This window comes from Vulpes lagopus, chromosome 1 (assembly GCF_018345385.1).
Source record: "Vulpes lagopus strain Blue_001 chromosome 1, ASM1834538v1, whole genome shotgun sequence".
In the NCBI taxonomy this organism is placed as follows: domain Eukaryota; kingdom Metazoa; phylum Chordata; class Mammalia; order Carnivora; family Canidae; genus Vulpes; species Vulpes lagopus.
The window spans coordinates 81088167-81114722 of record NC_054824.1 but is presented as its reverse complement, the minus strand read 5'-3'; the positions used below and the strand labels follow the sequence as shown (position 1 = coordinate 81114722).

At 40.0% G+C, this 26556-nt stretch overlaps 1 protein-coding gene and 3 long non-coding RNA genes across 8 annotated transcripts in view; 1 reads left to right on the top strand and 3 right to left on the bottom strand.

The window, feature by feature from the left end:
- Window positions 1–1022, bottom strand: part of LOC121489659 — a 34084-nt gene extending 33062 nt beyond the window's left edge. The window contains exons 1-2 of the long non-coding RNA XR_005987387.1: window positions 816–1022; window positions 544–711 (exon numbers count right to left, since the gene is read on the bottom strand). This is a non-coding gene — a long non-coding RNA (uncharacterized LOC121489659). The remainder of the gene's footprint in view (window positions 1–543; window positions 712–815) is intronic.
- Window positions 1–23911, top strand: part of CFAP91 (cilia and flagella associated protein 91) — a 108833-nt gene extending 84922 nt beyond the window's left edge. For 3 of the 5 annotated variants that reach the window (XM_041752853.1, XM_041752827.1, XM_041752860.1), the window contains 2 exons: window positions 886–1050; window positions 8661–13030. In XM_041752853.1, coding sequence (XP_041608787.1) covers window positions 886–1049 — 164 coding nt within the window. In that variant the 3' untranslated portion in view covers window position 1050; window positions 8661–13030. Of the gene's footprint in view, window positions 1–885; window positions 2973–8660; window positions 13031–23841 lie in introns of those variants that run through there. The other 2 variants (XM_041752845.1, XM_041752836.1) reach the window with 2 other exon arrangements.
- LOC121489665 lies at window positions 3084–23378 on the bottom strand. The gene is made up of 3 exons (XR_005987389.1): window positions 22534–23378; window positions 17196–17316; window positions 3084–4314 (listed from the first exon to the last, which is right to left on the bottom strand). It is a non-coding gene; the product is annotated as an uncharacterized LOC121489665 (long non-coding RNA).
- A 1354-nt stretch (window positions 23912–25265) lies between the features above and the next one.
- Window positions 25266–26407, bottom strand: LOC121489654. Its single transcript, XR_005987386.1, has 3 exons — window positions 25906–26407; window positions 25496–25589; window positions 25266–25399 (listed from the first exon to the last, which is right to left on the bottom strand). It is a non-coding gene; the product is annotated as an uncharacterized LOC121489654 (long non-coding RNA).
- Between the last annotated feature and the right edge of the window lie 149 nt (window positions 26408–26556).

Genomic DNA, 26556 nt, shown 5'->3' with positions numbered 1-26556 from the left:
GAACCATGGTCTCTGCGGCTCCAAAGTCCCCATTCTTTCAGCCATACTACTGTGAAGTGTAAGTTGCTGTGAGATTTATCCTCTATAAACTCAGATACCTGGATAGCACAGAATCCACAGTACTTCCTGCTCTCCTTTACTAGCTGTATGATTTGGGGCAAATTACTTAATCTCTCTGGGTCTCAGTTTTCTCATCTGAGTTATCCATCTACTCAGAAAATGGGGATATTATTAATATTCTTTTATAGGGTTGTGGGGTGGTTTAAATGAATATATGCCCACTACTTAAAACAGTGCCTGGCACAAAGTAAGGATGAATGCTAAGTGCTAACATCATCATCATCATGATTAGTTCTTTCCAAGGGAAATGGGAGGCTTGATAATAAATATTCTTAGGCTATGGAGCGAGGGCCACCTTCTAAAGCCATAAGCTCAGAAATTCATCATCAGTCAACAAGTATCCTCCATGTTAGGAACAAAAGCTCAAAGAGAAGAATGAGACAAGGTCATTTCAATCTAGTTAGAAAACAAAATGGAACTCACATCATGTGCTTCAGTGCTCCATGGGTTTGTCTGAATTCCAGTGTGACAATGGTAAATGTGGGCTGGCACAATCAGAGGAGCCTTCCTGGAGGAGCGAGGAGCTGAGATCCACATTGGGCTTTGCAGAACGGGTAGGATTTGGAGTGCAGGCATTCCAGGGGAGGGCCGCTGCAGGGGAGAGGAATAGAGGTGAGCCTCATGGAGAAGAGTAGGACTGGATCGAACCAGAGTGGAAGCTGGGATAGGGGTAGCAGGGAGGACCTCTGTCCTACTTTCTTGAAAATCTTTAAGAATGATTCTGTTCAGACTTTCAGAGTAAAAATACTTGTCACTTTGTCACAGTGAGGAATGCACAGCGGAAGCATATCCTTGCAGCCCATCAGATCATCCACGGGCACACAGAAGACATGGTCAAGAAGAATTTTGTTGAGCAAGAGCAAGATGAAGAGGTCTCAGACACTGACAAGTCACCTGAGGAAGATACTCAAAATCAGAATAGCAGCTAAGGTGAGTTTGATTTTTTCATCTGAAAGGAAGCAGAAAGCAGGGAGGCAGCATCATTCAGCTCTCTGGTCTACCCCAACAACCATGTGTTTAAGAAAGTGAGACACTCCCATTGAAGCTGGCACATTTCATCTAGGTTATAGAATCTACTACTATTGAAAATTCTTAGAGAATAGAGTTGACATTATAGCAATTGGACTCTTGTGCCCAGAAAACAGGAGTCTAGATAATTTTTTATGGGTCCTTAAAGTATAGAATGGTATTCCATCACAAAGCTGTAAAATGTGTCCATGTTATAAAAAGCGGCTTGTTCTTATGGAGTAGACACAGTATCTCCATCTCATCATGCTGGCTGTAAGCACAGCAGAAGGCACGTTTTCTGATTCTATCCCAGGTACCTCCTGCAGTGCCCACCAGGAGTTGGTCTTAAACTCAACTAAATGTTCCTACTCACAAGACTAACATAGACCAGGTTTTAAATGATTTGAGTATCCATCTACTCAGAAAGATAGAAGATGGGAACCACAACTTCAAGCAGGGCAGCATCAGGTGTTTCTCTTCCTATGGAAGCTCTTACCATATCCACACAGACAAACACATAGCTGTTTCCTTTAGTCCCCCAGTTACAAAGCTCAGGTGCAAGGAAGAGAGATTTACACTGGGTAGGTACAGGACCTGCCTTGGTTTACATGCCTCAGGGGCCAGTGTGTCTTATAATGATTCCATAGGCACTATTTTCAGGGTCCCCCTAATGGATTTGCCTGGTTACAATAGTCAGCACTCAGGAAAGCTCAAACCTACGGTTTCCTGTGGTATTAATAATTCCTTTATCCTTCCAATCAAATGCTAGTTACCACTTGGAGGTCAAGTAGCGTTGCTTAGTAATAGAGTTGATATAAACGTCTTAACGAATTATTAGGAGAAGAGAGCTAGAGTCCATTTAAAGTAAAGTTCTTGGGGTACCTAGGTGGCTCAGTGGTTGAGTGTCTGCCTTCTGCTTGAGGCGTGATCCCAGAGCCCTGGGGTCGAGTCCCACATCAGGCTCCCTGCAGAGAGCTTGCTTCTGTCTCGGTCTCTGCCTGTCTCTCTGTGTGTCTCATGAATAAATAAATAAAATCTTTTTTGTTAAAAAAGTAAAATTCTCATGAGAATTCATGTAAGAAAGGGAGTGAATCCTTTGCCTATTCCTTCTCCCTCAACTGTCATCTGATGGGTCCACATCATGTACTATTTTGGCCTAAGAGTATGCTATCAGGATAGAGAAGGCACAGGCTTGGGGAGAAATTTGTGACCAAAGACCCTCTGCAAAGGAATCTATTGAGGCCTTAAGTTTTAATCAAGGAAGACTGTGGAAGGAATATCAAGATGAGGGGGCAGTTAAGAAGGAAAGCAGAGAAAAAAACTGATAAAGGTACTCTTAAATACCAAGGTATGGCTATAAATTACAGCAGAAAATCTTTTGTTTTTAATTAATAATGAAATAACCTGTGAAATTTCTGAAGATATAAACCATGTATTTACATGTAATGTTGTTATCCATGTATCTATATAATATAAATTCAAGGGCCAAATAATGAGATTTTGCCAATCTCATTATTATGATAAAAATCACCTTCAATATTTGGATAGTCCTTTTTCTTACATGAAAATTTAACAAGATTAATAATTTACATAGTTTAAATTGAATATGTATGCCTTTACTTCTGAGTATAAAGTATCTATTTTGCTTTATTAAATGTTTGGAACATGATGCTTAGTTGCCCCCTTAATATGTATTACTCTTTCTTTCTTCTCTGTGGGAAGGAGGGAAGGACAGATGTCAGATGTGAAATTATTTAACAATGCCTAGGGATGTAGAGATGGAACATTCATTTTAAAATATGTTTGATCAGGGATCCCTGGGTGGCGCAGTGGTTTAGCGCCTGCCTTTGGCCCAGGGCGCGATCCTGGAGACCCGGGATCGAATCCCACATCAGGCTCCCGGTGCATGGAGCCTGCTTCTCCCTCTGCCTGTGTCTCTGCCTCTCTCTCTCTCACTGTGTGCCTATCATAAATAAATAAAAAAAATTTAAAAAAAAAAATATGTTTGATCAGCTTGAAGACAGTGGAGAGCTAATAGGAATTTCTGGGCAAATATCTAAGAGAAGACAAATTCAGAGAGTTAGTTGGTTCTGGCATTTGGAGTCACTTCTTTTTTCCTGAGGGAATAGGCACATCCTAGAAAATGTGGCTAAAAAGCTGAGTGATGCTTTCACCAGCTGTGTAAAACTAGAGGGACAAAGACTGGAGTCAAGGTGGAGGCCCTGGTAAGCCTCCTCCATTTGGTTTGCACCTTGGTGGCTCAGTCAGTTAAGCATCTAACTCTCAATTTTGGCTTAGGTCATGATCTCAGGATCCTGGGATCAAGCCCCGTGTGAGGCTCTGGGTTCAGCATGGAGTCTGCTTGGGATTCTCTCTCTCTCTCTCTCTCTCTCTCAAATAAATAAATCTTAAAAAAAAAAAAGTACATAACTCATCTGATTCATAGCTGGAGAGGAATTTGGCTCAAGATGAATCATACCTTGACTCACCCATACCTGATTTAGAGGATATTTAGATGAGACTTAGTTGATGCTCTAGAATTTGAGGGCTATTGGACTGGAATGAGTGTATTTTGTAGGTGAGAAGGACACCAATTTGGGGGTGGCAGTGGAGGACTACAGACTTGTGTCCCTCCAAAATTCAGATGTTAAAGCTCTAACCTACAAATGATGACATTTGGAGATAAGTGCTGTGGGAGATTAGGCATAGTTGAGGTCATGAGGATGGGTCCCCCATGACGGGAATGGTGCATTTAGAAGAAGAGACACCAGAAAGCTTATTCTCTTTTTCCTTGCTATGTGAGGACATGGCAAGGAGGCAGCCATATACAAACCAAGAAGAGAGTTCATCCCAGAAACCAGCTATGCTGACATTTTGATCTTGGACTCTTAGCCTCCAGAACTGTGAAGAAATTAAGCTTAAGCTACCCAGTTATGATATTTTGTTAAAGCAGCCGGAGCTTAGACACTTATGTTTAAAGAGATAAAAACCAGTATTGAAATTTTCAGGATAACTGTAAATCATAAAAATGGTATAGCAGATTTGAGGAAAATAGAAATTCTAGGATCTAGGGGTGCCTGAGTGGCTCAGTTGGTTAAGCATCTGCCTTCAGTTCAGTACGTGATCCCAGGGGAACGGGGGGGGCGGGCCACCATCAAACATCTGTCCACCCTGATACAGAAAGACCTGAAAAAGAAAGCAAAATAAATAAATAGGCCACCACATCCCCATCTAGACACACAGTACATAACAATAACTATCTGGTAGATAGGAGACGGCACCAAACATCAGAAAACTTTACTTCTCCTCTTAGAGTTGTCACCAAGTTTCTACCTCAGCACCAGTGCATAGGTCTATTCTGGGATTCTAAATTCTTATATCTCCAAACTGGAATAACACTGTTTACTTCTAATCCATCACAATATAGAAAATGTCTTTAATGCAATCTTACTATCAGCCCATACATATTTTTATTCAAATAATTTCAAAATAAAAAGTTTTTAAAAATTAGCACTGCCATTCTCATGCTTACTAGGTGACAAAATGATAGATCAGAGTTATAGCCTGAATATAAACGAATGTTATAAGAGGGAAGAAGAGTTGTGGGTCATGATTGCTCTTATGTCAATTTCTATTATCAAAGTCAAGTATTTATGAGAGATTGAAATCAATAACAAGATAATTCTAATATGTTTAAAAATTAAGAAATACAGACATTCATCAAAGAAAGTGTCAGAACTAGAAAATATTTTGAACTGAAAAATGACAAAATGTATGTATCAAACTTGTGGAATGCTGTTAATGTGGCACTTAGTTAGAAATTTGTAGTTAAAGGCATTGATTTGAAAAGATGAAAATAAAACTAAGCATCCTTTTCAATAAATTATAAAAAATGGTAAATTAGATACAGAAAAGCAAAAGGAAAGAACTAATACAATAACAGCAGATTTAATAAAACAAAATAAAATTTGAAGACAAACATGCATAAGTTAGGGGAAAAAATAAAAACAAAATAGACATATCTTCTGATTTTAGGTAAGATGTATGTAGCTGCAACATTTAGAGAAAATAATGGATATATAGTAAACACCATATTTTCAAAGACATTGGAGAGCTATGAAAATCAGAAGGACTAGATGAATTATAACAGCAGAGAGGAAAGTCCTTCCTAAGTGATCTGAGATACTGGCCATTTTCTTGCCTTCGGGTTGGCCAAGTTTGGGAATAAGCTTGGGCTCAGGTTTGCCAGGGGGGCAGAGGGTCTTTATTCACTAGGGGAAACAGAAACCAGCAAGACTCTTTTTTTTTTTAAAAGATTTCATTTATTTATTCATAGAGATGCAGAGAGAGAGAGAGAGAGAGAGAGAGAGAGAGAGGCAGAGACATAGGCAGAGGGAGAAGCAGGCTCCATGCACCGGGAGCCCGACGTGGGATTCGATTCTGGGTCTCCAGGATCGCGCCCTGGGCCAAAGGCAGGCGCCAACTCGCTGCGCCACCCAGGGATCCCAAGACTCTTAAAATCAGTACAGGCAAGCATGATGGATTACAATTGAGAGGAGCTCCGAATGTAAGGGCAAATTTCCCCACAGAATGTCAGCATTAGCTTTTGGTGGATAAACTTTTTTCTAGTCAAAACATGTTTGAATCTAACATGTGTTACTTAACTAGCTATTTCTTTCTTTCTTTCTTTCTTTCTTTCTTTCTTTCTTTCTTTCTTTCTTTCTTTCTTTCTTCCTTCCTTCCTTCCTTCCTTCCTTCCTTTTTTTTTTTTTTTTTAAAGATTTTACTTATTTATTCATGAGAGACACAGAGAGAGAAAGAGACGCAGAGACACAGGCAGAGGTAGAAGCAGGCTCCATGCAGGGAGCCCGATTGGGGACTCGATCCTGGGACTCCAGGATCATGCCCTGGGCCGAAGGCAGGTGCTCAACCACTGAGCCACCCAGGCGTCCCTAACCAGCTATTTCAATGGTGATCTTCACTCAGTCTCGTGGATTTAACCATTGTTAATTTATTGCTCCATGATTTTTTTTTTTTTGATCAGACATAGCTGTATACCCTGATTTGCTTACCTCAATGATACTTGATGGCTTAGCAATCTTTCAGTGTGAGTTTTTGAGCTCAAACTAAGATTGAGATTTTTCTAAGTAAGAAAACTACCCTTATCTACTATTATGGAATAATGAAAGGCTTTGGAAATTAGCTTTTGCTGTCGACTTGATACTATTTTTTAATGAATCCAACCTAAAATTACAAGGCGATGGGTAGCCCCGGTGGCCCAAAGGTTTAGCACTGCCTTCCACCCAAGGTGTGATCCTGGAGACCCGGGATCGAGTCCCACGTTGGGCTCCCTGCATGAAGCCTGCTTCTCCCTCTGCCTGTGTCTCTGTGCCCCCCCCCCTCTCTCTCTCTCTCTCTCTCTCTGTGTCTCTCATGAATAAATAAATAAAATATTTTTTAAAAATAAAATAAAATTACAAGGCGAAACAGAGCTTATATTGCAGAATTTGCACTACCGTAAAGTCATTTCAGAATCACTAACACTGAATTACAAGTAATGGCCAGCTGCTTTATATACTTGCTGTGCTGTCAAAAGTTAAAACAAGAAGCAAGATTTTAATTCCCACACATATCTGCAGTGAATATGTTTTCTGAGTTAAACTACACCTCCAGGAGCATTTTTTGGAACCTGAAACAAGTGCAAAGGAAATTTTTCTATTCCGAAGTCTCTTTTACTGTGCAATGGAGGAATGTCCACTTAACCTTTGACAGGAAGTGATTACTATGTGTCGTAATGGCGTGCTAGGAGGGAAGTATCAAGAGACGGATCTAATGGAGTTCTGTAAATGCCTCCCAAGCAATAAATACGCAAAATTAAAAGCAAATGTTCATGGGTTGATATCAGTATTGGCAGCACCTGTCTGTATGTCAGACATTTTCAAAGCTGAAATGTGGGTGGAGGTCTCATTGCAAATGTTTGTCAGCTACTAGTGATATGTAATCAGTTTTGATGATCTGAACCTCAATTAAGCAAAATGTTACCCCTAAATAAAACTTCCATTTTTCTCATTAGTAGACCTATATTAAAAAATAAACCTGTCATCATTATTACTATCTTTTGAATTTCATCAATAAAAATTTTGTGGAAATTTGTTTTCTCTTGTTGAGGACCCACATAATATCCTTGATTTTGTTTACTGACCCAAAAAGCCTAAAATTCTTACTATCAGGCCCTTTGCAGAAGTTTGTCAATTCCTACTATGTAGCAATTAAAATGAATGAAGCAGAACTAAATACAACATGGATGAATCTTGCAAATATAGTAAGTATTGAAAGAAGCCAAATCCAGGGATGCCTGGGTGGCTCAACTGGTTAACCATCTGCCTTCAGCTCAGGTCATGATCTCAGGGTCCTGGAATTGAGCTCTGCATCAGGCTTTCTGCTTAGCAGGGAGTCTCCTTCTCTCTCTCACTCTCCCTGTGTTCTCTTTCTCTCTCAAACAAATAAATAAAATCTTTAAAAAAAAAAAAAAAAGGAAAGAAGCCAAATCCAAAAAGAAACCTATAGTATGAGTCTATTTATATGGAATTCAAAATCAGCACTAAACTGTGGCACTTAGGAGGTAAAAAAGAAAAGCAAGGAAATGAATACTGTAAAAATCAAATAAAAATCAGAATAGTTGGGCAGCCTGGGTGGCTCAGCGGTTTAGTGCCGCCTTCAACCCAGGGCGTGATCCTGGAGACCCGAGATCGAGTCCCACATCAGGCTCCCTGCATGGAGCCTGCTTCTCCCTCTTCCTGTGTCTCTGCCTTTCTCTCTGTGTCTCATGAATAAATAAATAAAATCTTTTTTAAAAAATCAGAATAAAAGAAATAAAAAAATCAGAATAGTGATAATTTTTAGAGGATAGGGAGAGGATTGTGATTGCAAAGGAGTAAGAGGGAGCTTATAGGACTTCTTCACCTGGGTAGTATTTAGACAGATGAATATTTAACACGTATTCACCAAGCTGCACATTGGTTTTCTGTTATTTTCTCATATGTGTCATACTCTTTAATTAAAAGCTAGAAATATGTGTGCATATATACAAACATATATATACATCCATGATGCTTGCAATATACATAAAATATTTCTGGACAGATCAAGAAATTGGTTAAGTATTGTCAGTAGGCTTAGGGACTGGGAGGAAATAGATATATTTTCCTCATGTTCATTTCCTTTTGTAGTCTGAATTTTTTTACAGTGTACACATATTAAGTTTTCAGTTATAATTCAGCTAATATAAAGTTTATAAGTGCTATAATTTGGAAACTGAGACCCTGTGAGTTAAGAAACATTTGGATCATGGGGCTCATAAGTGGCAGAACTAGGATATTTCTGGTGATGTCTGCCTTTTGAACCAAGGCTCTGTATAATTGCATCACAGTAAGTTTTTGAATGTATTGTTCTGATAATGATTATTTCTTAAAAGATGACGTAAACATTTGTGGGTTTTTATGTGTGTGTTGTTGTTTGTTTGTTTTTTACAGATTATCTTTCCTAAAAGAAGCTGTACAAATCATCATAAAGAATTCCTATATCTGTGCTTCTTCCAAGATGTACAGCTCTTATGGACTTGTCAATGTGTAATTCATGAGGAAAGATCTTTATTTTCCATAAACTTCCAATAATTTAAAATGATTTTCAGTAATAATAATCAAATGAAGGAGTTTATTCTCTTTGGTGTTTCCCAGATGCTCTACTTCAAGAGAAAATTTTCTTATGTTTCATTTCAATATTTTGTTAACTACGAGGATATTCTGGCTTAATCAAACAAAAAGAAATGTTACTGAATATATCTTACATAGTTTTGGCTTGATATTCATGGTACATTGACCTTATCTGCTAAGTTTAAAAGCATGCATACTCCATGACCTGGCATTTCACCTCCTAAATATATACTCAGTAGAAATACATGAGTATATGCATCAACAGGCATGACAAGAATGTTCACAGCAGTACTTTTCTTTATAGCCTCTCAACTAGAAACCCAAACATTCATTGACATTGGAATAAAAAAATAAGCTGTGGTATATCCATATAATGGCACATCAACTTACCCTTGAGCTTTAGATCTAAGAATATTTATGCAACACCCCTATGGAGAGGGTGCTGTTGGAGAGCAATCTGCCCACCCTGTGTGTTGACAAACATTAGGATCCCTCCTCATTTAAAGATTGGTAAATAGGAAACAAACAAACCCTAAAACAAAAGTATCAACAACAAATCTACCTGAGCCCCATGCATGTTACTCTGAAAGCAGAATAAAAGCCTATCTTAGAAAATGTCCTTCTATAGGAAACAAGAAAATCTTCAGAAGCTACCTGCTAGTGATTTTAATAGGAGGCAAAAAGAAATGGCTTCAGGAAACTGAAGCAGAGAATAATAAGAGCAGATGCCAACAGAGAGATGCAGGCTGGAAAGAAAGGAAAGCTGGTTAATGTGAAAAAAAATGCAAAAAGATTTAAAAATCCAGTGAAACACATTTGGATGCAGTTTAAAGAACAAATTTCACAGCAGAGAATAAAAGAGGTGATGTTGCTAATGAAATTAAGTCATCCAGTACGGTTTGGGAAGGATAAAGAGATGAAAATGACAAAGTGGTTAGCTCTGGATGACCAATCCTACAAGCAGTAGGAAATCTTAAAGAAGAAACCAAGACAAATAAAATAGTTTTAACAAAAGATTTTCTGAGCTGAAAATATACTTGATCATACAACTTTGGAAAGGTTTACCTTGTATTAGGATAACTGTGATCAAGGTAACTTTTCTTCGCCTGAGAATCATTGACAAACAGAAAAGCACTACACAATTAACGAGGGAGTTGAGTTTTGTTCCTTTAAAAATGCTAACCTGATTGAGGTAAAAGTTACTTGTAAAATAAAAAATCGGGGACACAAGACAGAATGAGAAGAAGCAAATTTGGCAATGGGATAGAAGATAGTGGCAGGGTGGGCTATGGGGAGTGAAGGTGCTATACTATAGCAGGCAACAGCAGACTTATTTTGTAAAGAGCCAGATAGTAACTATTTTAGGTTTTGTGGGTTAGTTTCTGTTGCAATTACTCAACTCTGCCATTATAAGGTGAAAACAGCAATAGGTAACATATAGAAGGCACATGGTTGTATTCCAATAAAACTTTACAAGAACTGACAGCAGCCAGATTTGGCCCTTGAGCTGTACTTTGCCCATCCCTGCTATATAGCAATGAACTAAAGTTGAAATCAATACCTACTTTCATAAAGTGTTTAAAGCAGCTTTTAATAAAGAACATATAATGAAACAATATTTTCTAAAACAATCTTTATGCAGTCTTCAAAAACTAAGATTTGTTTTTAGACAAAAAGGAAAATACAAAGTAATACAGAAATCTCATTAGCTAACTGAAGTTTACCAGGAGGGGAAAATTTTCTGTTACTAGCAAACTTCTACTTATAATGGCTTTAGTTAAAACACCTAAACTTTAATAACCATTGCTCTTAAAAATAAAAGTGATGAGCAAAACTCATGTTTAAAGCATGCAGTCATGGCAACTGAAGCTATGTAGTTGGTTGGGAATAGTCAAATAATCAATAGCAATACACAATCACAATGAGCTGATTTTTAAAGTAGAAAAATTTTTTTTCATGGATGCATAATCATATATAGTGAACCTTTGTGCCACTTAACAAAGGCATTGCCTCTTCTCAACATGCTTAAGAGCAGGCAAGGTAAAATCCAAGTAAGAAGTGTGTAGTGTGAGTAAAGGATCTCTTTGGGATGAGAAACCATTAAGTGCAAAATTCCAAATCTTTAGGTGCAGAACCCGAGACAATTTAAAGGCTGAGTATACGTTGATTCAAGAGAACTCTCATCCCCGTCCTCAATTCTGGACCCTAGTACCTACCTGGGAGTAGAGTTGCACCTACTTGGAGTACACTTTTGCAGCAAGCTATGCAGAGAATTAAAGGCCCAGTTACCAGTAGAATGGAGAATGCTAGCTGGCAAGAGTGATCTAGAAATGGCCTCCAACTGTGCTTACCGCTTGGTGGAACTAAGGCCAAGCTAGCCTCTTCACATTGGAGTAGCCTGGAGGTTAGGAGAATATGCTCTGGAGCCAGATGCTCTGGATTGAAACCCCAGTGTGTCCTCAAACAAGTTACTTGATCTCATTAAGCTTGAGCTTCCTCAAATCTAAAGTGGTATAACAATAGAATGTATATCATAGAGTTGGTATGAGGATGTAATGAATTCATTCATGTAAAGGGCTTGTGAACAGCAGCTGGCATATGATAAGCATTCAACAAGTACCATTTAGCTATTTTTATTATCACTGTGGGATAGAAGCAAAAGATACGGGTAGAGCAAAGTAACTACATGTACCGCTATGCAGAAAGTGGCTCAGTGGATGTCAGTTGCTAACTAATCAGATGAATTTCTCCATCTCACTTGGGGATGAGTGAGAGGGAGAGAGAGAGGAACGAGTGTCCCATGTTCTGTAGAATCCTGCATTATTGGCAATAAGGGCACATTCTACTAGACACCAGAGCAGTAGAAAGAAGCCATTATGAAGAAGAATTTCCCAGAAAACTTAACTAAAACCATTGAAGGAGGCTTCTTTTATTATAGTTGTCAAAAATTGAGGAAACTGGAAACAAAGACTGTAATAGTTCTTAACCATGGCTGCATGCTAAAATCATCAAGTACTTTAAAAAATTGGTTCTTGGGCTTCTCCAGGCCAATTAAGATAGAATCTTTAGAAGTGGAGCCAGGCAAAGGTTTTTGTTGTTGTTGTTTTTTGTTTTTGTTTTTGTTTTTTTAAGTTTCCCAAGTGATCTAATGTACATTCAAGACTTAGAATAGGAGAAATCTTTCCCAAAGTAACTATCCCTCCCCAAGTACTGACCATTCAGAAACTTACCATAGGAGACATATCTTTAGTCTAGGCTTTAATGATATTTTATTTCTAAAGCCTCAAAGATTGAAAAGACTAGAAAAAAATTGTGGGAGCAAACACAGGCACTGAACACAATCATAACACTTGTACTTCCTCTGCCATAGCCCATATCACACTTGATTATAATTGCCTGCATAATCATCTCTCTCACCAACTGGACTGTTAGCTCTGAGATGAAGGCAGGAGCTATGCCTCATAAGTACATTTGTTTTTATTCCTGGTACCTGACACAGTTCTGGCACGTGGTAATCTCTCAATAAGTATTTATTGAATGAAATTCTACACACTTAATATTTGTAAAAGCAAATACTTCTATGATTTGGAAGAACATTTGTGAATATCTTGGTATTTTCTGGTATGAAATGAGTTTTTAAAAATAAAATTTTCGATTTATAATATTCATTTCTAGCAAATAAAGGTATAACTTTTTGTGATTCAACTGGTGAATATTACACAGGAACCAAATAAGTCTTAAAGGGTGTAGGAGCTTCTATACTACATTCAAAAGGGAGTTTATCCACTTATTCTGGACAAACAACATTAACAAGTTTAAAAACCTCCGACAGAGGTTTTAGGGAAATGTTTTTTTTCAATAATATTTTTAATAGAGGTTAAAGGCATCATATTAAAATATAACCATAATATCAGCTTCTAATTATGACAGAAAGAAGAGGCCAGCAATTCTCCTCCACTAATAGATAGGTAAGTAGGTAGATAGATGATAGATAGATAGATAGATAGATAGATAGATATAGATAGATAGATATAACTAGACAAAATTGTAAAAAAAAAAAAAAAAAACTCACCCATTTTAGGGCCTAGAAATCTCAGAGATGGCCAATACTTTAAAAACCTACGACAAATACCCACCATTTGCTTCAACGTGGATGGAACTGGAGGGTATTATGCTGAGTGAAGTAAGTCAATCAGAGAAGGACAAACATTGTATGTTCTCATTCATTTGGGGAATATAAATAATAGTGAAAGGGAATATAAAGGAAGGGAGAAGAAATGTGTGGGAAATATCAGGAAGGGAGACAGAACATAAAGACTCCTAACTCTGGGAAATGAACTAGGGGTGGTGGAAGGGGAGGAGGGCGGGGGGTGGGGGTGAGTGGGTGACGTGCACTGAGGGGGACACTTGACAGGATGAGCACTGGGTGTTTTTCTGTATGTTGGTAAATTGAACACCAATAAAAATTAATTTATTTAAAAAAAAATAAGAACCTACTAAAGATTCAGGTAAGAACAGCACAGGTCTACACTACCCCTAACCCCCCATGCAGCTCAGTCTGCAAGAATGGCAGTCTTCCAGTCTAGCAGTTTTGTTGCCAGAGAGGAAAGACTTAATTTAGGGTGGGGCGATGGAGAGAAATCTTGTGACATTACATGCTAAAGGTAGCACCTTCTCACTAGTTGATAGAACAATTAAATAAGAAATCAGTAAAATTTTAGACAATCTGAACAACACTACTCATTGCCTTAACCTAATGCTAATCAGAACACTACACCTAACTACCACAGGATATACATTCTTTTCAAATGTACATAGAACATTTGCTGCAATAGATCATATCCTGTGCCATTAAACAAGTCTCAATAAATTCAAAGAATTGAAATAAAATATGTTCTCTGGATGCAAATAATTAAATTAGAAATCAAAAGAAAAAAGTAAAGTTAGAAAATCCCCCAAACATTTGGACATTAAACAAGAAATAGCTTTTGGATCAAAAAGACATCACAACAGAAGTTAGAAAATACTTTGACCTGAATGATTGAGAAAATATATCTTTGAAATTTATGGGATGTAACTAAAGCAGTCAACAGATAAATATATACTTTTATATGCTCATGTGAGAAAAGAGGTTTAAAACCAAGTAAGTTTCCACATGGGAAAGACACAAAAAGAAAAAGCAAACCCAAAGTAAGTGCAGCAGATATTTTAAGAACAGAAATCAGGGCAGCCCAGGTGGCTCATTGGTTTGGCACCTGCCTTCAGCCCAGGGTGTGATCCTGGAGAGCCGGGATTGAGTCCCACGTCTGGCTCCCTGCATGGAGCCTGCTTCTTCCTCTGTCTGTCTCTCTGCCTCTCTCTTTCTCTTTGTGTCTCTCATGAATAAATAAAATCTTTAAAAAAAAACAAATCAATGAAACAATAGAGATAACAAAACCAAAATTTTGTTCTTTGAAAAGGTTAATAAAATTAATTCCTAGCAAAACTTGTTTAAAAAAGAAAACAAATTTCAATGTCAAAATGAGAGGGAGCATCATTTTGGGGAGTGAAAGAAGGAATGTCACTACAGGTCCTATAGGCGTTAAAAGAATAAGGGAGTATATGGAAAACTTATAACAGTAATTTGATACCTTACATGGAATGGACAAAGTCTTGAAACAATTTACCAAAACAGATATAAGAATAAAATGCAATTTCTGAGTAGCTCAATACCTGTTAGGTAAATTGAATTTTTGATAAAAAAATTTCCCTCAAAGAAACCTTCCAAACCAGATGGTTTCAGTGGTGAGTTCATCAATCAACCAAATAAATGAATTCAATCCCATAAATTCATCCAACATTTAAGGATACTGATACTAATTTTATACAAACTCAGAAGATAAAGAGGAAGCACTTCTTGATGAAGTTTTGGAATGTAGGTGAGGTTTGGTGGGGTAAGGTCCAGAACTGACAACCAAGAATTCTTGAGATGTCTTTGGTACAAAATGGTGGTTTTATTAAGGCCCGGAGACAGGACCAGTGGATAGGAAGAGCTGCTCTCCTGGGCCTGTGAGGGATGGCTGATTCCATACTCACAGGGGGATAGCATACTCTAAGGAATTTTGGAAGCAAGGTTTGGTTTCCAGAACCTTGAAAGGGCTAGCTATTGTTGGGGAAAGGTCATTTATTTCATTTATTTCCGTCTATAAAACCTGAGTCATGAGACTCTTCAGGTGTGTATCGGTGAGCCACGTGCTTGGGGATGATTGCCAACATGTATCTTGCAGGGTAGAAATAAAGCAAATTTCTAAAAGTTTAGATTGCCTTTTGCCCTTAGCAAAGTATTAACATTGAGGCAGTTGAGTCTGTAGACTCTGCCTGTTTCAAGGACTTGTCAATGTGCTGCCCCAGGCTTGTGCGTTGTCTTCAGCTAACCCTGTTCCCCCATCACTTCATATCACACTTTAAGAGGCCAGTAAAATCATAATGCCAAAACCTAACAAAGGTAAGAAAATAAGGTTAAATATCTATATCCTTCATGAATATAGATGCAAAGTCATTAAGAAAATGTTACCAAATCAAATCCAGCACTACATGAAACAAAACAAAAACCAAGACAATACATCAGGATCAGTGGATTTATTCCAAAGATGCGAGGTTGGTTCAAGATTCAGAAGTCAATATAATTCACTACATTAATAGGAAAAAAGGATAAAAGCATTATGATTTTAATAATCAAAGAAAAATCAAAATGCCTCTCTCATCTGGGATTAGAAATTCTCCAAAAAAAAACAAACAAACAAACAAACAAACCTAGGAATAGAAAGTAACTTCTTCAATCTAACAAAAGAATCCATATACAAACATACAGCCTGCATAATATCAGATGGTGAAATACTGAATACCACCCACCTCAATACTGGTAAAAAAGCAAAGATATCCACCCGCACCATTCTATTCAATATTAGCTCTAAATGGTGAAATAAGGTAAGGGGGAAAAAGCATAAAGATTGGAAAGGAACAATTAAAACTAAAAACATTTTGCAGAAAACATCATTGTTTACACAGAACAACCTAAGAAATATTAAAGAATGACTCCTGGACAACTACTATTTAACAAAGTCACAGGACACAGGCCAATATACAGAAAAATATGTATGACTATATACTAGCAATGATTGGAAGATGCAAAAAAATTAAATTCTATTCACAGTAGTATTAAAAGACCTAGGCACTTAAAACTTAATAAATTTAACAAAAGACATAGAAGACCTCTGTGCTGAAAACTACAAAACACCATGAAAAAAATTAATGACCTAAATGAAGAGATATACAATGTTCATGAACTGGAACACACAATGCTATTATGATGTTGACTCTCCCAACTAAATCTGTAGATTCAGTGCAATCACCAAACAGCAGAGGCATTTTGATAAGTTGATTTTAAGATTTACATGGTAAAACAAAGGGCTAAGAAAGAGCCAAAACAATTTTAAATTGGAGGGTATTATGCTGAGCGAAGTAAGTTCAGTCGGAGAAGGATAATCATTATATGGTTTCACTATACAAGGAATATAAAAAATAGTGAAATGCATAGGGGAAGGGAGGAAAAATGAGTCAGAAAAATCAAAGAAGGTGACAAAATACGAATGACTTCTAACTCTGGGAAACAAACAAGGGGTAGTGGAAGGGGAGGTGGGTGGGGAGATGGGGTGACTGGGTGACGGGCACTGAGGGGGGCACTTGACAGGATGAGCACTGGGTGTTATACTATATGTTGGCAAATCGAACTCCAATAAAAAAATATACATCTTTTAAAAAAGAGCCAAAAAGCCATTTTGAACAAAGTTGAATGGTCCATGCTACCTGATTTCAAAACTTGCTATAAAGCTGATTCTAAGACTTGCCAAAAGACAGCATAATGTTAGCATAAGGGTAGATAAATAGATAAATGTTACAGGATATGGAGTCCAGATAGTGGCCCATTCATTTACAGTTAGTTTTTGACAAGGTGTCAGAGCTATGTAATGGGAAAAGAAAAGTCTTTTCAACAAATGGTACTAGAACAACTGAATAAATGAAGGGAGGAGTGAGTCTTGATACCTACATCACACAAACACAAATATTAATTTTGTATGGATCTCAATTTAAAGCTTAAACAGTAAAACTCTATGAATAAAACATAAGAGAATGTCTTCATAACTTATCTGCAGAGGACCCAAAAAATATTTATCATAAAGAAAAAGACTAATATGCCTATAGATCCTTCTGAAGAGGGGTTATTCACCTTTATGACCAAGATGGACACAAAACCCAATACACTTCTGAAATAGGCTTTCTTATTTCATTGATCACCTATCTCAAAAGGACCCTTACCTGTATCATTTCCTTGTACAGAGAGGGGAACTGAGACATACACAAAGAAATGAGGCATCCCACTAGCATTGGTGATATCAGCAAAATGGCAGAGTTAGCAGCTCCAAATTCCTGTCCTTCCCTAGAAACATTAAAGAACAAACAGCAACTATTAGAACCAACTTTGCCTGGACTCCTGAAAAAAGTCAAAAGTTTATAACAACCAAGCAGATGCTGAATCAAAAAAAGGACAACTTAAAAATGGTAGGAAAGCGATCACGGGGCTTCTGGGGAAGATGGCCGAGTAGGAGGATCCTAGACTCACCTCCTCCCACAGATACACATATATAACACCCACGTCAGTATAAATAACCCAGAAAATAACTCGAAGACCGGCAGAACAGACTCTCCACAGCTAAATGTAGAGAAGAGGCCACAGTGAAAAATGGTAGGGAGAGCAATGACGTGATTGGGAACTAAACTGACCCATGAGACTGTAGGAGGGAGGGACCCACTGGTGTGGGGAGGGAAGAGGAGCAGACCCCAGACCGGGAGGTCCAGGCACAAGCAATCTGCATTGGGAAGACAAACCCCCATAACATTTGGCTTCAAAACCCATAAGACCTAACTTTGTGCATTCTTTTTTTTTTTTTTTAAGCTTTATTTATTAATGAGAGACACAGAGAGAGAAGCAGGCTCCTTGCTGAGCAGCAGGGATTCCTGCTAAGCAAGGAGCCCCATGCGGGACTGCATCCCAGGACCCCAGGACCATGCCCTGAGCCAAAGACTCTCAACCACTGAGACACCCAGGGGTTCCAAATCTGTGCATTCCTACAATCAGTGTGGCCTAACATCTGGAACTTTAAAAAATCAGTGGGAGAATTGGAAGGTTATAGAAAACTGAGTCCCTGTCCTTAAAGAGACAGTGTAACAAACAGCCCCATGGATATATAGCATAGAAGCAGTAGTTTGAAAAATGCCTGGCATAAAGGGGAGGAGATTTGTTCACTAATCTCAGAGCATATGCTGGAGGGGTAGGGATATTTGGGAGACTTTAGCAAGAGCAAAAGAGTTGGTGGACATCCTTTCCCTCTCCTGCGCTCTAGCTTAGATGCAAGGACAACTGTGATAACCAGCACAGTGTGAACACTCTCACCTAGCTGGCTAATGGTGCACCCTGCACCCCCCTTCTGCAGACTGCCCCCTCCAGCCCAGCCTTAGCAGGGATTTTCCCAGGTGGCTATAGGTTCCCTCCTGCAGCAGACCAGGTGGGACCTTGCTGGCATTGCACCCCCCTCGCTCCCTCATTCTCCTGCAGATCCACCCCATCAAACATGGCCTTGACAGGAGTCCATCCAAACAGCACCAGAAGGCTGGCAGTGTGCAAGCAGGCCCAATGGGGGTCAGTCCATTCTAAAGTGACTTCTGCAATTGGAGAAGGACAAACATTATATGGTCTCATTCATTTGGGGAATATAAATAATAGTGAAAGGAAATAGAAGGGAAGGGAGAAGAAATGGGTAGGAAATATCAGAAAGGGAGACAGAACATGAAGACTCCTAACTCTGGGAAATGAACTAGGGGTGGTGGAAGGGGAGGAGGGCGGGGGGTGGGGGTGAATGGGTGACGGGCACTGAGGGGGGCACTTGACGGATGAGCACTGGGTGTTATTCTGTTTGTTGGCAAATTGAACACCAATAAAAAATAAATGTATTATTAAAAAAAAATAAAGTGACTTCTGCCCCAGAGAGAAGTAAGAAAAACACACATACCAGTTTGCCCAGTAGTGGGCTGAGCAAGACACCTGGTCTGACTACAGACCTCACTCCCCAAGGAAAGCTTCTCAGGGGACAACAGAGGGAGAGTGCCCTGCAGTCCTACGACTCAAGCCCAGAGCAGTGCCAGACTAGCTCACTAACAACACAGGAACCAAGCCCTGCCCACAACAGACAAAGAAAGCCATTGCAGATGACTGGACTGAAGGAAAATATGACTCAGCCACAACTGTAGGGCCCACACAACACACACACACCCCTAAAGCACCAGATTCTGGCAAAGAGGTGATATTGCAGTACAGGGCATTACAGGACCTCTTCTTCAAAGGCCCATGACTTTTAAGAGCAAGAGATCTAGCTGACTTTCCTAACACACAGAAACAGACACAGAAAGTTACACAAAACGAGGAGACAGAGGAATATGTCCCAAATGAAAGAATAAGACGAAATCACAACAAGAGAGTTAAATGAAATGGAGATAAATAACATATCTGATAGAGAATTAAGAGAAATGGCCATAAAGATTCTCACAGGACTTGAGAAAAGAGTGGAGGATCTCAGTGAGGTCCTCAATGAAAAGATAGAAAACATAAAAAAAATAACCTTTTAGAGATGAAGAACTCAATAACTGAAATTAAAAAAAAAAAAAAACATTAGAGGGAATAAATAGTAGACTAGAGGAAGCAGAACAGATTAGTGACCTGGAGCACAGAGTATGGGAAAGCAATCAAGTTGAACGAACAGGAGAGAGAAAAAAATAATAAAGAATGAAAATAGGTTAAGGGAACTCAGCCATACCATCAATCATAACTTTCACATTATAGAGATCCAAAAAGGAAAAGAGAGAAAAAGAGGGAGAAAATTTTATTTGAAGAAATAATAGCTGAAAACTTCCCAAATCTGGGGAACAAAACATAAATTCAGATCCAGGAGGCACAGAGAGCACCCCCCCACCCCAATCAACCCAAGGAGGTATACATCAAGACACATTAGCGCCGCCTGCAGCCCAGGGCATGATCCTGGAGACCCGGGATTGAGTCCCACGTCGGGCTTCCTGCATAGAGCCTGCTTCTCCCTCGGCCTGTGTCTCTGCCTCTCTCTCTCTCTAGCTGTGTCTCTATGAATAAATAAATTTAAGAAAAAATAAAATGGCAAAAAGTAGTGATAAAGCAGCAAAAGAAAAACAGTTACATGTAAAGGAAACTGCATGAGGCAATCAGTTGGTTTTTCAGCAGAAAACAGACCAGAAGGGAGACATATCATCAAAGTGCTGAAAGAAAAAAACTGCAACGAAGAGTATTCTGTCAAGGCTATCATTCAGAACTGGAGAAGGAGTTTCCCAGACAAAATTTAAAGGAATTCTAAAAACCAGCCTTACAAGAAATGTTAAAGGGGACTCTGAATGAAAAGAAACACCATAAGCAGGAGTAAGAAAAGTAGGAAGCACAGAAGCCATAAAATTAAGTATATCTACAAAAATCAACCAAGGGATTCACAAAATAAAAGTATGCAAAGTATGACACCATATCCTCCTATGTGGGGGGGGGGGAAGAGGGGGAAAAATTAGTGTTTTTGGAATTGGCTCAAACTTTAGTGAACACCAAGATAATATAGCCTGCTATATGCACCGATGTCATATACCAACCTAATGGTAACAACAAATCAAAAACCAGTAATAGATATGCAAAAAAGAGAAAGGAATCCAACTATATCACTAGAGAAAGCCAACAAACCATGAGAGAAGAGAGTAAAAGAAAAGAACAGAAGAACCACAAAAACTATCATAAACAAGTAACAAAATGGCAATACATACATACAATAATTACTTTGAATGTAAATGAACTAAATGCTCCAATCAAAAGGCCTATATAGGGTCATAGAATGGATTAAAAAAGCGAGATTGAACCCCATGTTGAGTGTAGAAACTACTTAAATAAATAGAAGTAACTTACTTTTTAAAAGGCCTATCTATATGCTGCCTATAAGAGACTCAATTCAGACCTAAACATACCTACAGTTTGAAAGTAAAAGGTTTGGAAAACATTTATCAAGCAAATGGAAATGAAAAGAAAGCCAGGTTAGCAATACTTCTATCAGACAAAATAGACTTTAAAACAAAGACTGTAACAAGAAACAAGGACACCACATAAAGGGAACAATCCAACAATAAGATGTAACAATTGTAAATATTTATACACCCAACATGAAAGCATCCAAAGACATAAAGCTGCTGATAATAAACCTAAAAAAGGTCATTAATAGTAATACAATAATAGTAAGGAACTTTAACACCCCATTTACATCGATGGATAGATCTTCCAAACAGAAAATCAACAAGGAATCAGTGGCTTTGAATGATGCATTGGACTAGATGGAGCTAAGAGAGAGATTCAGAACATCACATCCTAAAACAGTGGAATACACATTCTTTTCAACTGCATGTGGAACATTCTCCAGAAGAGATCACATGCTGGTCCACAAAACAAGTCCCAACAAATTCAAAACATGAAAAGTCATGCATCCTTTCCAACTACACCACCATGAAACTAGAAAACAAGCACAAGCAAAATCTGGAAAGAAAATACATACATGGAGGTTAAATAACAAGCTACTAAACAATGAATGGGTCAACCAAGAAATCAAAGAGGAAATAAAAAAAATACATGGAGGGACACCTCGGCGGCTCAGTGGTTGAGCGTCTGCCTTTGGCTCAGGGCTTGATCCTAGAGTCCCGGAATCGAGTTCCACATCGGGCTCCCTACTTGCAGCCTGCTTCTCCCTCTGCCTGTGTCTCTGCTTCTGTGTGCATGTGTGTATGTGTGTCATGAATAAATAAAATCTTAAAAAAAAATACATGGAGACAAATGAAAATGAAAATACTGGTCCAAAATCTTTGAGATGCAGCAAAAGAGGTTCTAAGAGGGAATTTTACTCTGTAGTTAAGAATCTATTTCTTGGTTTGGCTCTCTCTCTTTTTTCCCCCTTTGCTAGTTTGCTGATGGTTACCAGAGGGAGGTGGGTCGGGGGACAGCTTATATTTCAGGAGTGCACTTATTGTGATGAGCACCTTGTGTTGTACGGAAGTATTGAGTTACTATATTGTACACCTAAAACGAATATCACGCTGTATGTTAACTATTTTAAATAAACATTTTTTTTAAAAAAAGAGGGATGTTTATAGCAATACAGGCCTACTTTAAGAAGCAAGAAAAATCTCCAACAACCTGACCTTCCATCTAATAGAGAAAAAGAATGAAACCAAAACCAATAGAAGAAAACAAATAATAAATATTAGAGCAGAAACAAATGAAATAGAAACTGGAAAAAAAAAAAGAAAAAGAACAGGTCAATGAAAACAGGAGCCACTTCTTTGAAAAGATCAACAAAATTGATAAACCTTTAGCCACACTGATCAAAAAGAAGAGAGAAAGAGGACCCCGACAAAACCAGAAACGAAAGAGGAGAAATCATAAACAGCATCACAAGGAAAGATGCAAAGAAAGATTTAGGAAGTAACATGCTTGCCCAGGACGGGACACACGTTCAGAAAAGACATGTGAGGACCCTAAGCTTCCGCCACCTACCTGAGCACACCCCAGAGGGGTCCTAAGAGATTTTGAGGAGGACCACTGGACTGGTTGCTAAACACCTGCTTTCCTCAGGCTCCACCACTAGTGTGATACTCCTGTAGGAGACTTGCTCTCTTGTTCTTTCTAGACATAAATATTCCTTGACCAGGTAACACATTCCATGAATTCACACTAAGGAAACTCCCTAGGCTAATTAGATCTGCTTTCCCCTGAAGAATGACTTAAGAGCTCCAGATTTTTGGTTCCTGCAACAGACAACGTGCAGAATGGAGGTCAGAGACTCGAATTTCTCCTCCTCCCCAGCTGTGCTGGAGGCTGACTCAGACTCTGGTCGCGGGCAGCCGGATGCTGCCCTGAATAACCACGGTGTCTTTTCTGGCTGGTTTCTTAGCTTCGAGGCGTGCCTAATGTTGAAGCTGCACTTGCAGATGGCAGAGGCCCCGCAGTCCCACAACCATCCTCCTGCCTTCCGGTCCACGAGCTCACAAGACACCCAGAAGACCCCTGCAGAAACCTGAGGATAGCTTCTTTGCCTCAGTGATTTTAGAACCTGTTCTTACTTCCCTGTTTTTGCTGTAAATAATTCACCATTTTTATAAGCGAGATAAGGTCAGGCCCTTGTGAGCCAGGAGAGATTTGAGAGATGATGAAAGCTACGTATTTTGCACACAACACAAGGACTTCTGGTACACTGCCCCACTTGAGCTGAGATCCTGCTTTCCTATTCTCCCCTAGACACAGAAACGCCTATCTTTCCAAAAAGGCCAATTTTTTTTCAGGACTTTTTTTTTTTTTAGAGTAGTTATAGGTTCACAGAAAAATTGAAAGGAAGGTACAGATATTCCGCATATGCTCTGCCCCTGCACGTGCTCAGCCTCATAGCCTGCCCGTTATCAACACTCCCCACCGGAATGGTACATTAGTTGCAACCAATGAACTGACTCTGCTACATCATCATCACTCAAAGTCTAGAGTTTACATTAGAGTTCACTCTTGGTGGTGTCCATTCTAGGTTTGGATAAATGACATGTTTAGTGACATGTGTCCGCTGTTACAATATCGTCCAAGAATGTTTACTCTGCCTTAAAAATCCTTGGTGCCCCCAGAAAGACCCATTTTTAATCTTGGAAACATAGGTTTTCTGGAGTGAGTCAGTCTTCTCACCCTCCGCTGTGGTCATGGCCTACTGGTCATAGCTACACAGGGTCCTACAGGTGCCACCAGGCCCAGAATATAGCCCTCAGGGCCCCCTAGACAGGTTGTTTTCACTGGGACCCCAAGCCAGTGCTTCACCTCTTCTAGGTCCTCCCTGTCCAAGGCCCAAGTCAACCTCACAACCAGTGAGATTCATAATCCAATGCTCCCCAGTGCTAGCAGAATCCCCTATGGACAGACGGAAGCCGGCCTGAAAGAAAGGAGTCCCATGACCATGGGTCCCAGTCACCACCCCTGGCCAAGCTGACCAACAGTGCGACATGTGCACCATCTTATTTCTGCATTTGGCTGAGGAGAGCAAGGTGAGCAACCCCTTGATAATGCTGACACTAGACTCCCGTCCTCTTCACACATCTGGGAGGGGAAAACTGAGAGGAACAGAAGAGATCAGTTTAACTAAAAAGCAAAAACTAAAACAAAACCAAGAAAACCATACTTATTCTTACTTTTCTTATCAGGAGGGCTTGATGAAAATATCCAATTCAAGTTAAAAACAATTTAAATCAGAACCAAGTATAAGGAAGTCTGAATTTTCCCAAGAAGGCCATGGTAATTTGGAAATTCCTGGTTCTTACTCCTGCCATCTAACCTATCAGGTTCCCTTGCCACTCCTCCTCCTCCTCCTCCTCTTCCTCCTCCCCCTTTTCCTCCCCCCCATGACCCAGCTTCACTGTCGTAGGAAGCAGGTGCCAAGTCTGCTCCCCACAACTGCCATAAAGCATCTTTTAAAACAAAGCAAGTAGAACATATCCTGTGAAACCCACTGCTTTTGGCTTTTGTCTGTTCTTTTTCCTTGAGAGCTAGAACAGCCATCAAGACCCACCGACCAGGGAACACAAAGGGTCACGCTGCCTTGGGCCCATCCTCTGGCTCTTGCTCAGCCATCAGCCCTAAGGCTAAAGCTGCAGGTCCCACGCCCCTGCCCCTGCCGTGGGCTCAGCCCCCTCATTCCTCTCTCCAGGTGAGCCCCTCTCTTAACATAATAAACACACTGGCCCTCTCTCATCACCCAGGGAAGTAGCACTGTCCAGAAAGGTGGCTTAGACAAAGGAAGGAATATTAGGAGATCTAGGTTTGAATTAACTTTGCCCCAGGGGCCACAGCCCAGAGACCATCAGGTGCAGGGATTCGCACAGAACCAGTTAGACAAAGCGACACTCCTCCCCTTCTCCTGTGTTTTACAGTGAAGACGAGCGAGAAAAAAGCAGGTGCATGTAATGAGAGTAAATACGGTAATGGGTTCATTTGCAAGTTGGAGCTCTGGACTTGGGACTTAGGAGTGCCAGGAGGGGCCCACTCAGAGCCTAGTCCGACCCGGACTGAAGTGTAGGTGAGAGACAAGGTTGGCTCACCTCCTGGGAACTAGGCTACGACTAGGAAAGAGGAAGCACGGCCTTAACTCCAACGGGAGCCACGGCCTCTGCCCCGCAAAGTGCTACTGAGAAAAGCAAAAGATTAAGGTAATGCTCCAGTCTTCACCAAGGCCACGACTTCAGGGGTACTGAGGTTTTGGTTGATCCTTTGTTCCTGGTTATTGAAAGCGGACCCCAAAGGAGAAGTCACAGCAAAGAAGTCGCCACAAAGCAGGTATGGATTTTCTTTCTTTCTTTCTCCTTTGCTGGGGGCAGAGTGCCTCCCCAGCTCCCTGAAAAAAAAAAAAAAAAAAAGTATGGGAACACAAATATATCTTAACATTTGAGGCCAGCATCATATAGAGGGTTGTGTATCATGTTGGCCTTACTGCTGTTCGCATTTCCAGGATGGAAAAAACCATGAAGATAATCACTGCGTTTTGAGTTCCATTACCCATGCTCCCTGGTCATGCAATTGGCCTCCTAGAGAAATAATCACAATGGAAATCTCAGTTTTACATCAGCTATGATGTGTCCTACGTACAATCAGCCCCCTCTCTGTTGCAGAGTTGGAGTCTCCTGATCCAGAATATACCGAGGTGTGGGACTGTGGGGTTGGGACAACTCAGCCCCTGTTCCTCTCAGCTGCTTAGTGTTGGCAGCCCTTGGGACCAGGGCTCAGACACAGCAGCATGACAGTCACAGGGCCTGATCACCTCCGTAAGGGGTCCCCCAGAGGTTCCTCCAACCCCTGCCCAGCCCTGGGGCTGAGTTGGCTATGGCCCAGTAAGTTTCCTACCTTTACTTGCACCCAGGGTAGGCACCCAGTCCCCCAGAACAAAACCTCTCCTATATGTGCTCAGTGCCACCAAGACATGCCCCCCTTCTCCGCACATCACAGCCCAGCTTGGCTCAGGCTATGGCCAGTGGCTTGGTTTTAAGGTAACACATATCTGGGGATGGTCAAGAGTTACCTCTGAGGCCATTGAACCTTGATTCAGTGAGTCAGCTGCAATAGGCACTCTGCTCCTCCCACATGGGAGGGCTGTGTGACCCTGCTGCTGGGAAGGTCAGTGATGGCCCAAGATGGCCAAGGTGACTGGATTATTTCCACTGTGATAGGTGTTTGATCCCTAATGATATGGCCAGAGTCCAGAATATTCTAAGCAAGGCCCCAGAGACTATTATTTATTTAATTAGTTGGTTAATAGGAAAGATTAATTTTTCCAAATACTTATTTTTTAAGTATACTTTTCAATGTACTTTAAAAAATATCATGGGGCAGCCTGGGTGGCTCAGCAGTTCAGTGCCTGCCTTTGGCCCAGGGCGTGATCCTGGAGTCCCGGGATCGAGTCCCATGTCGGGCTCCCTGCATGGAGCCTGCTAATTCCCTGTGCCTGTGTCTCTGCCTCTCTCTCTCTCTCTCTTTCTCTCTCTCCCCTCCCCCTGT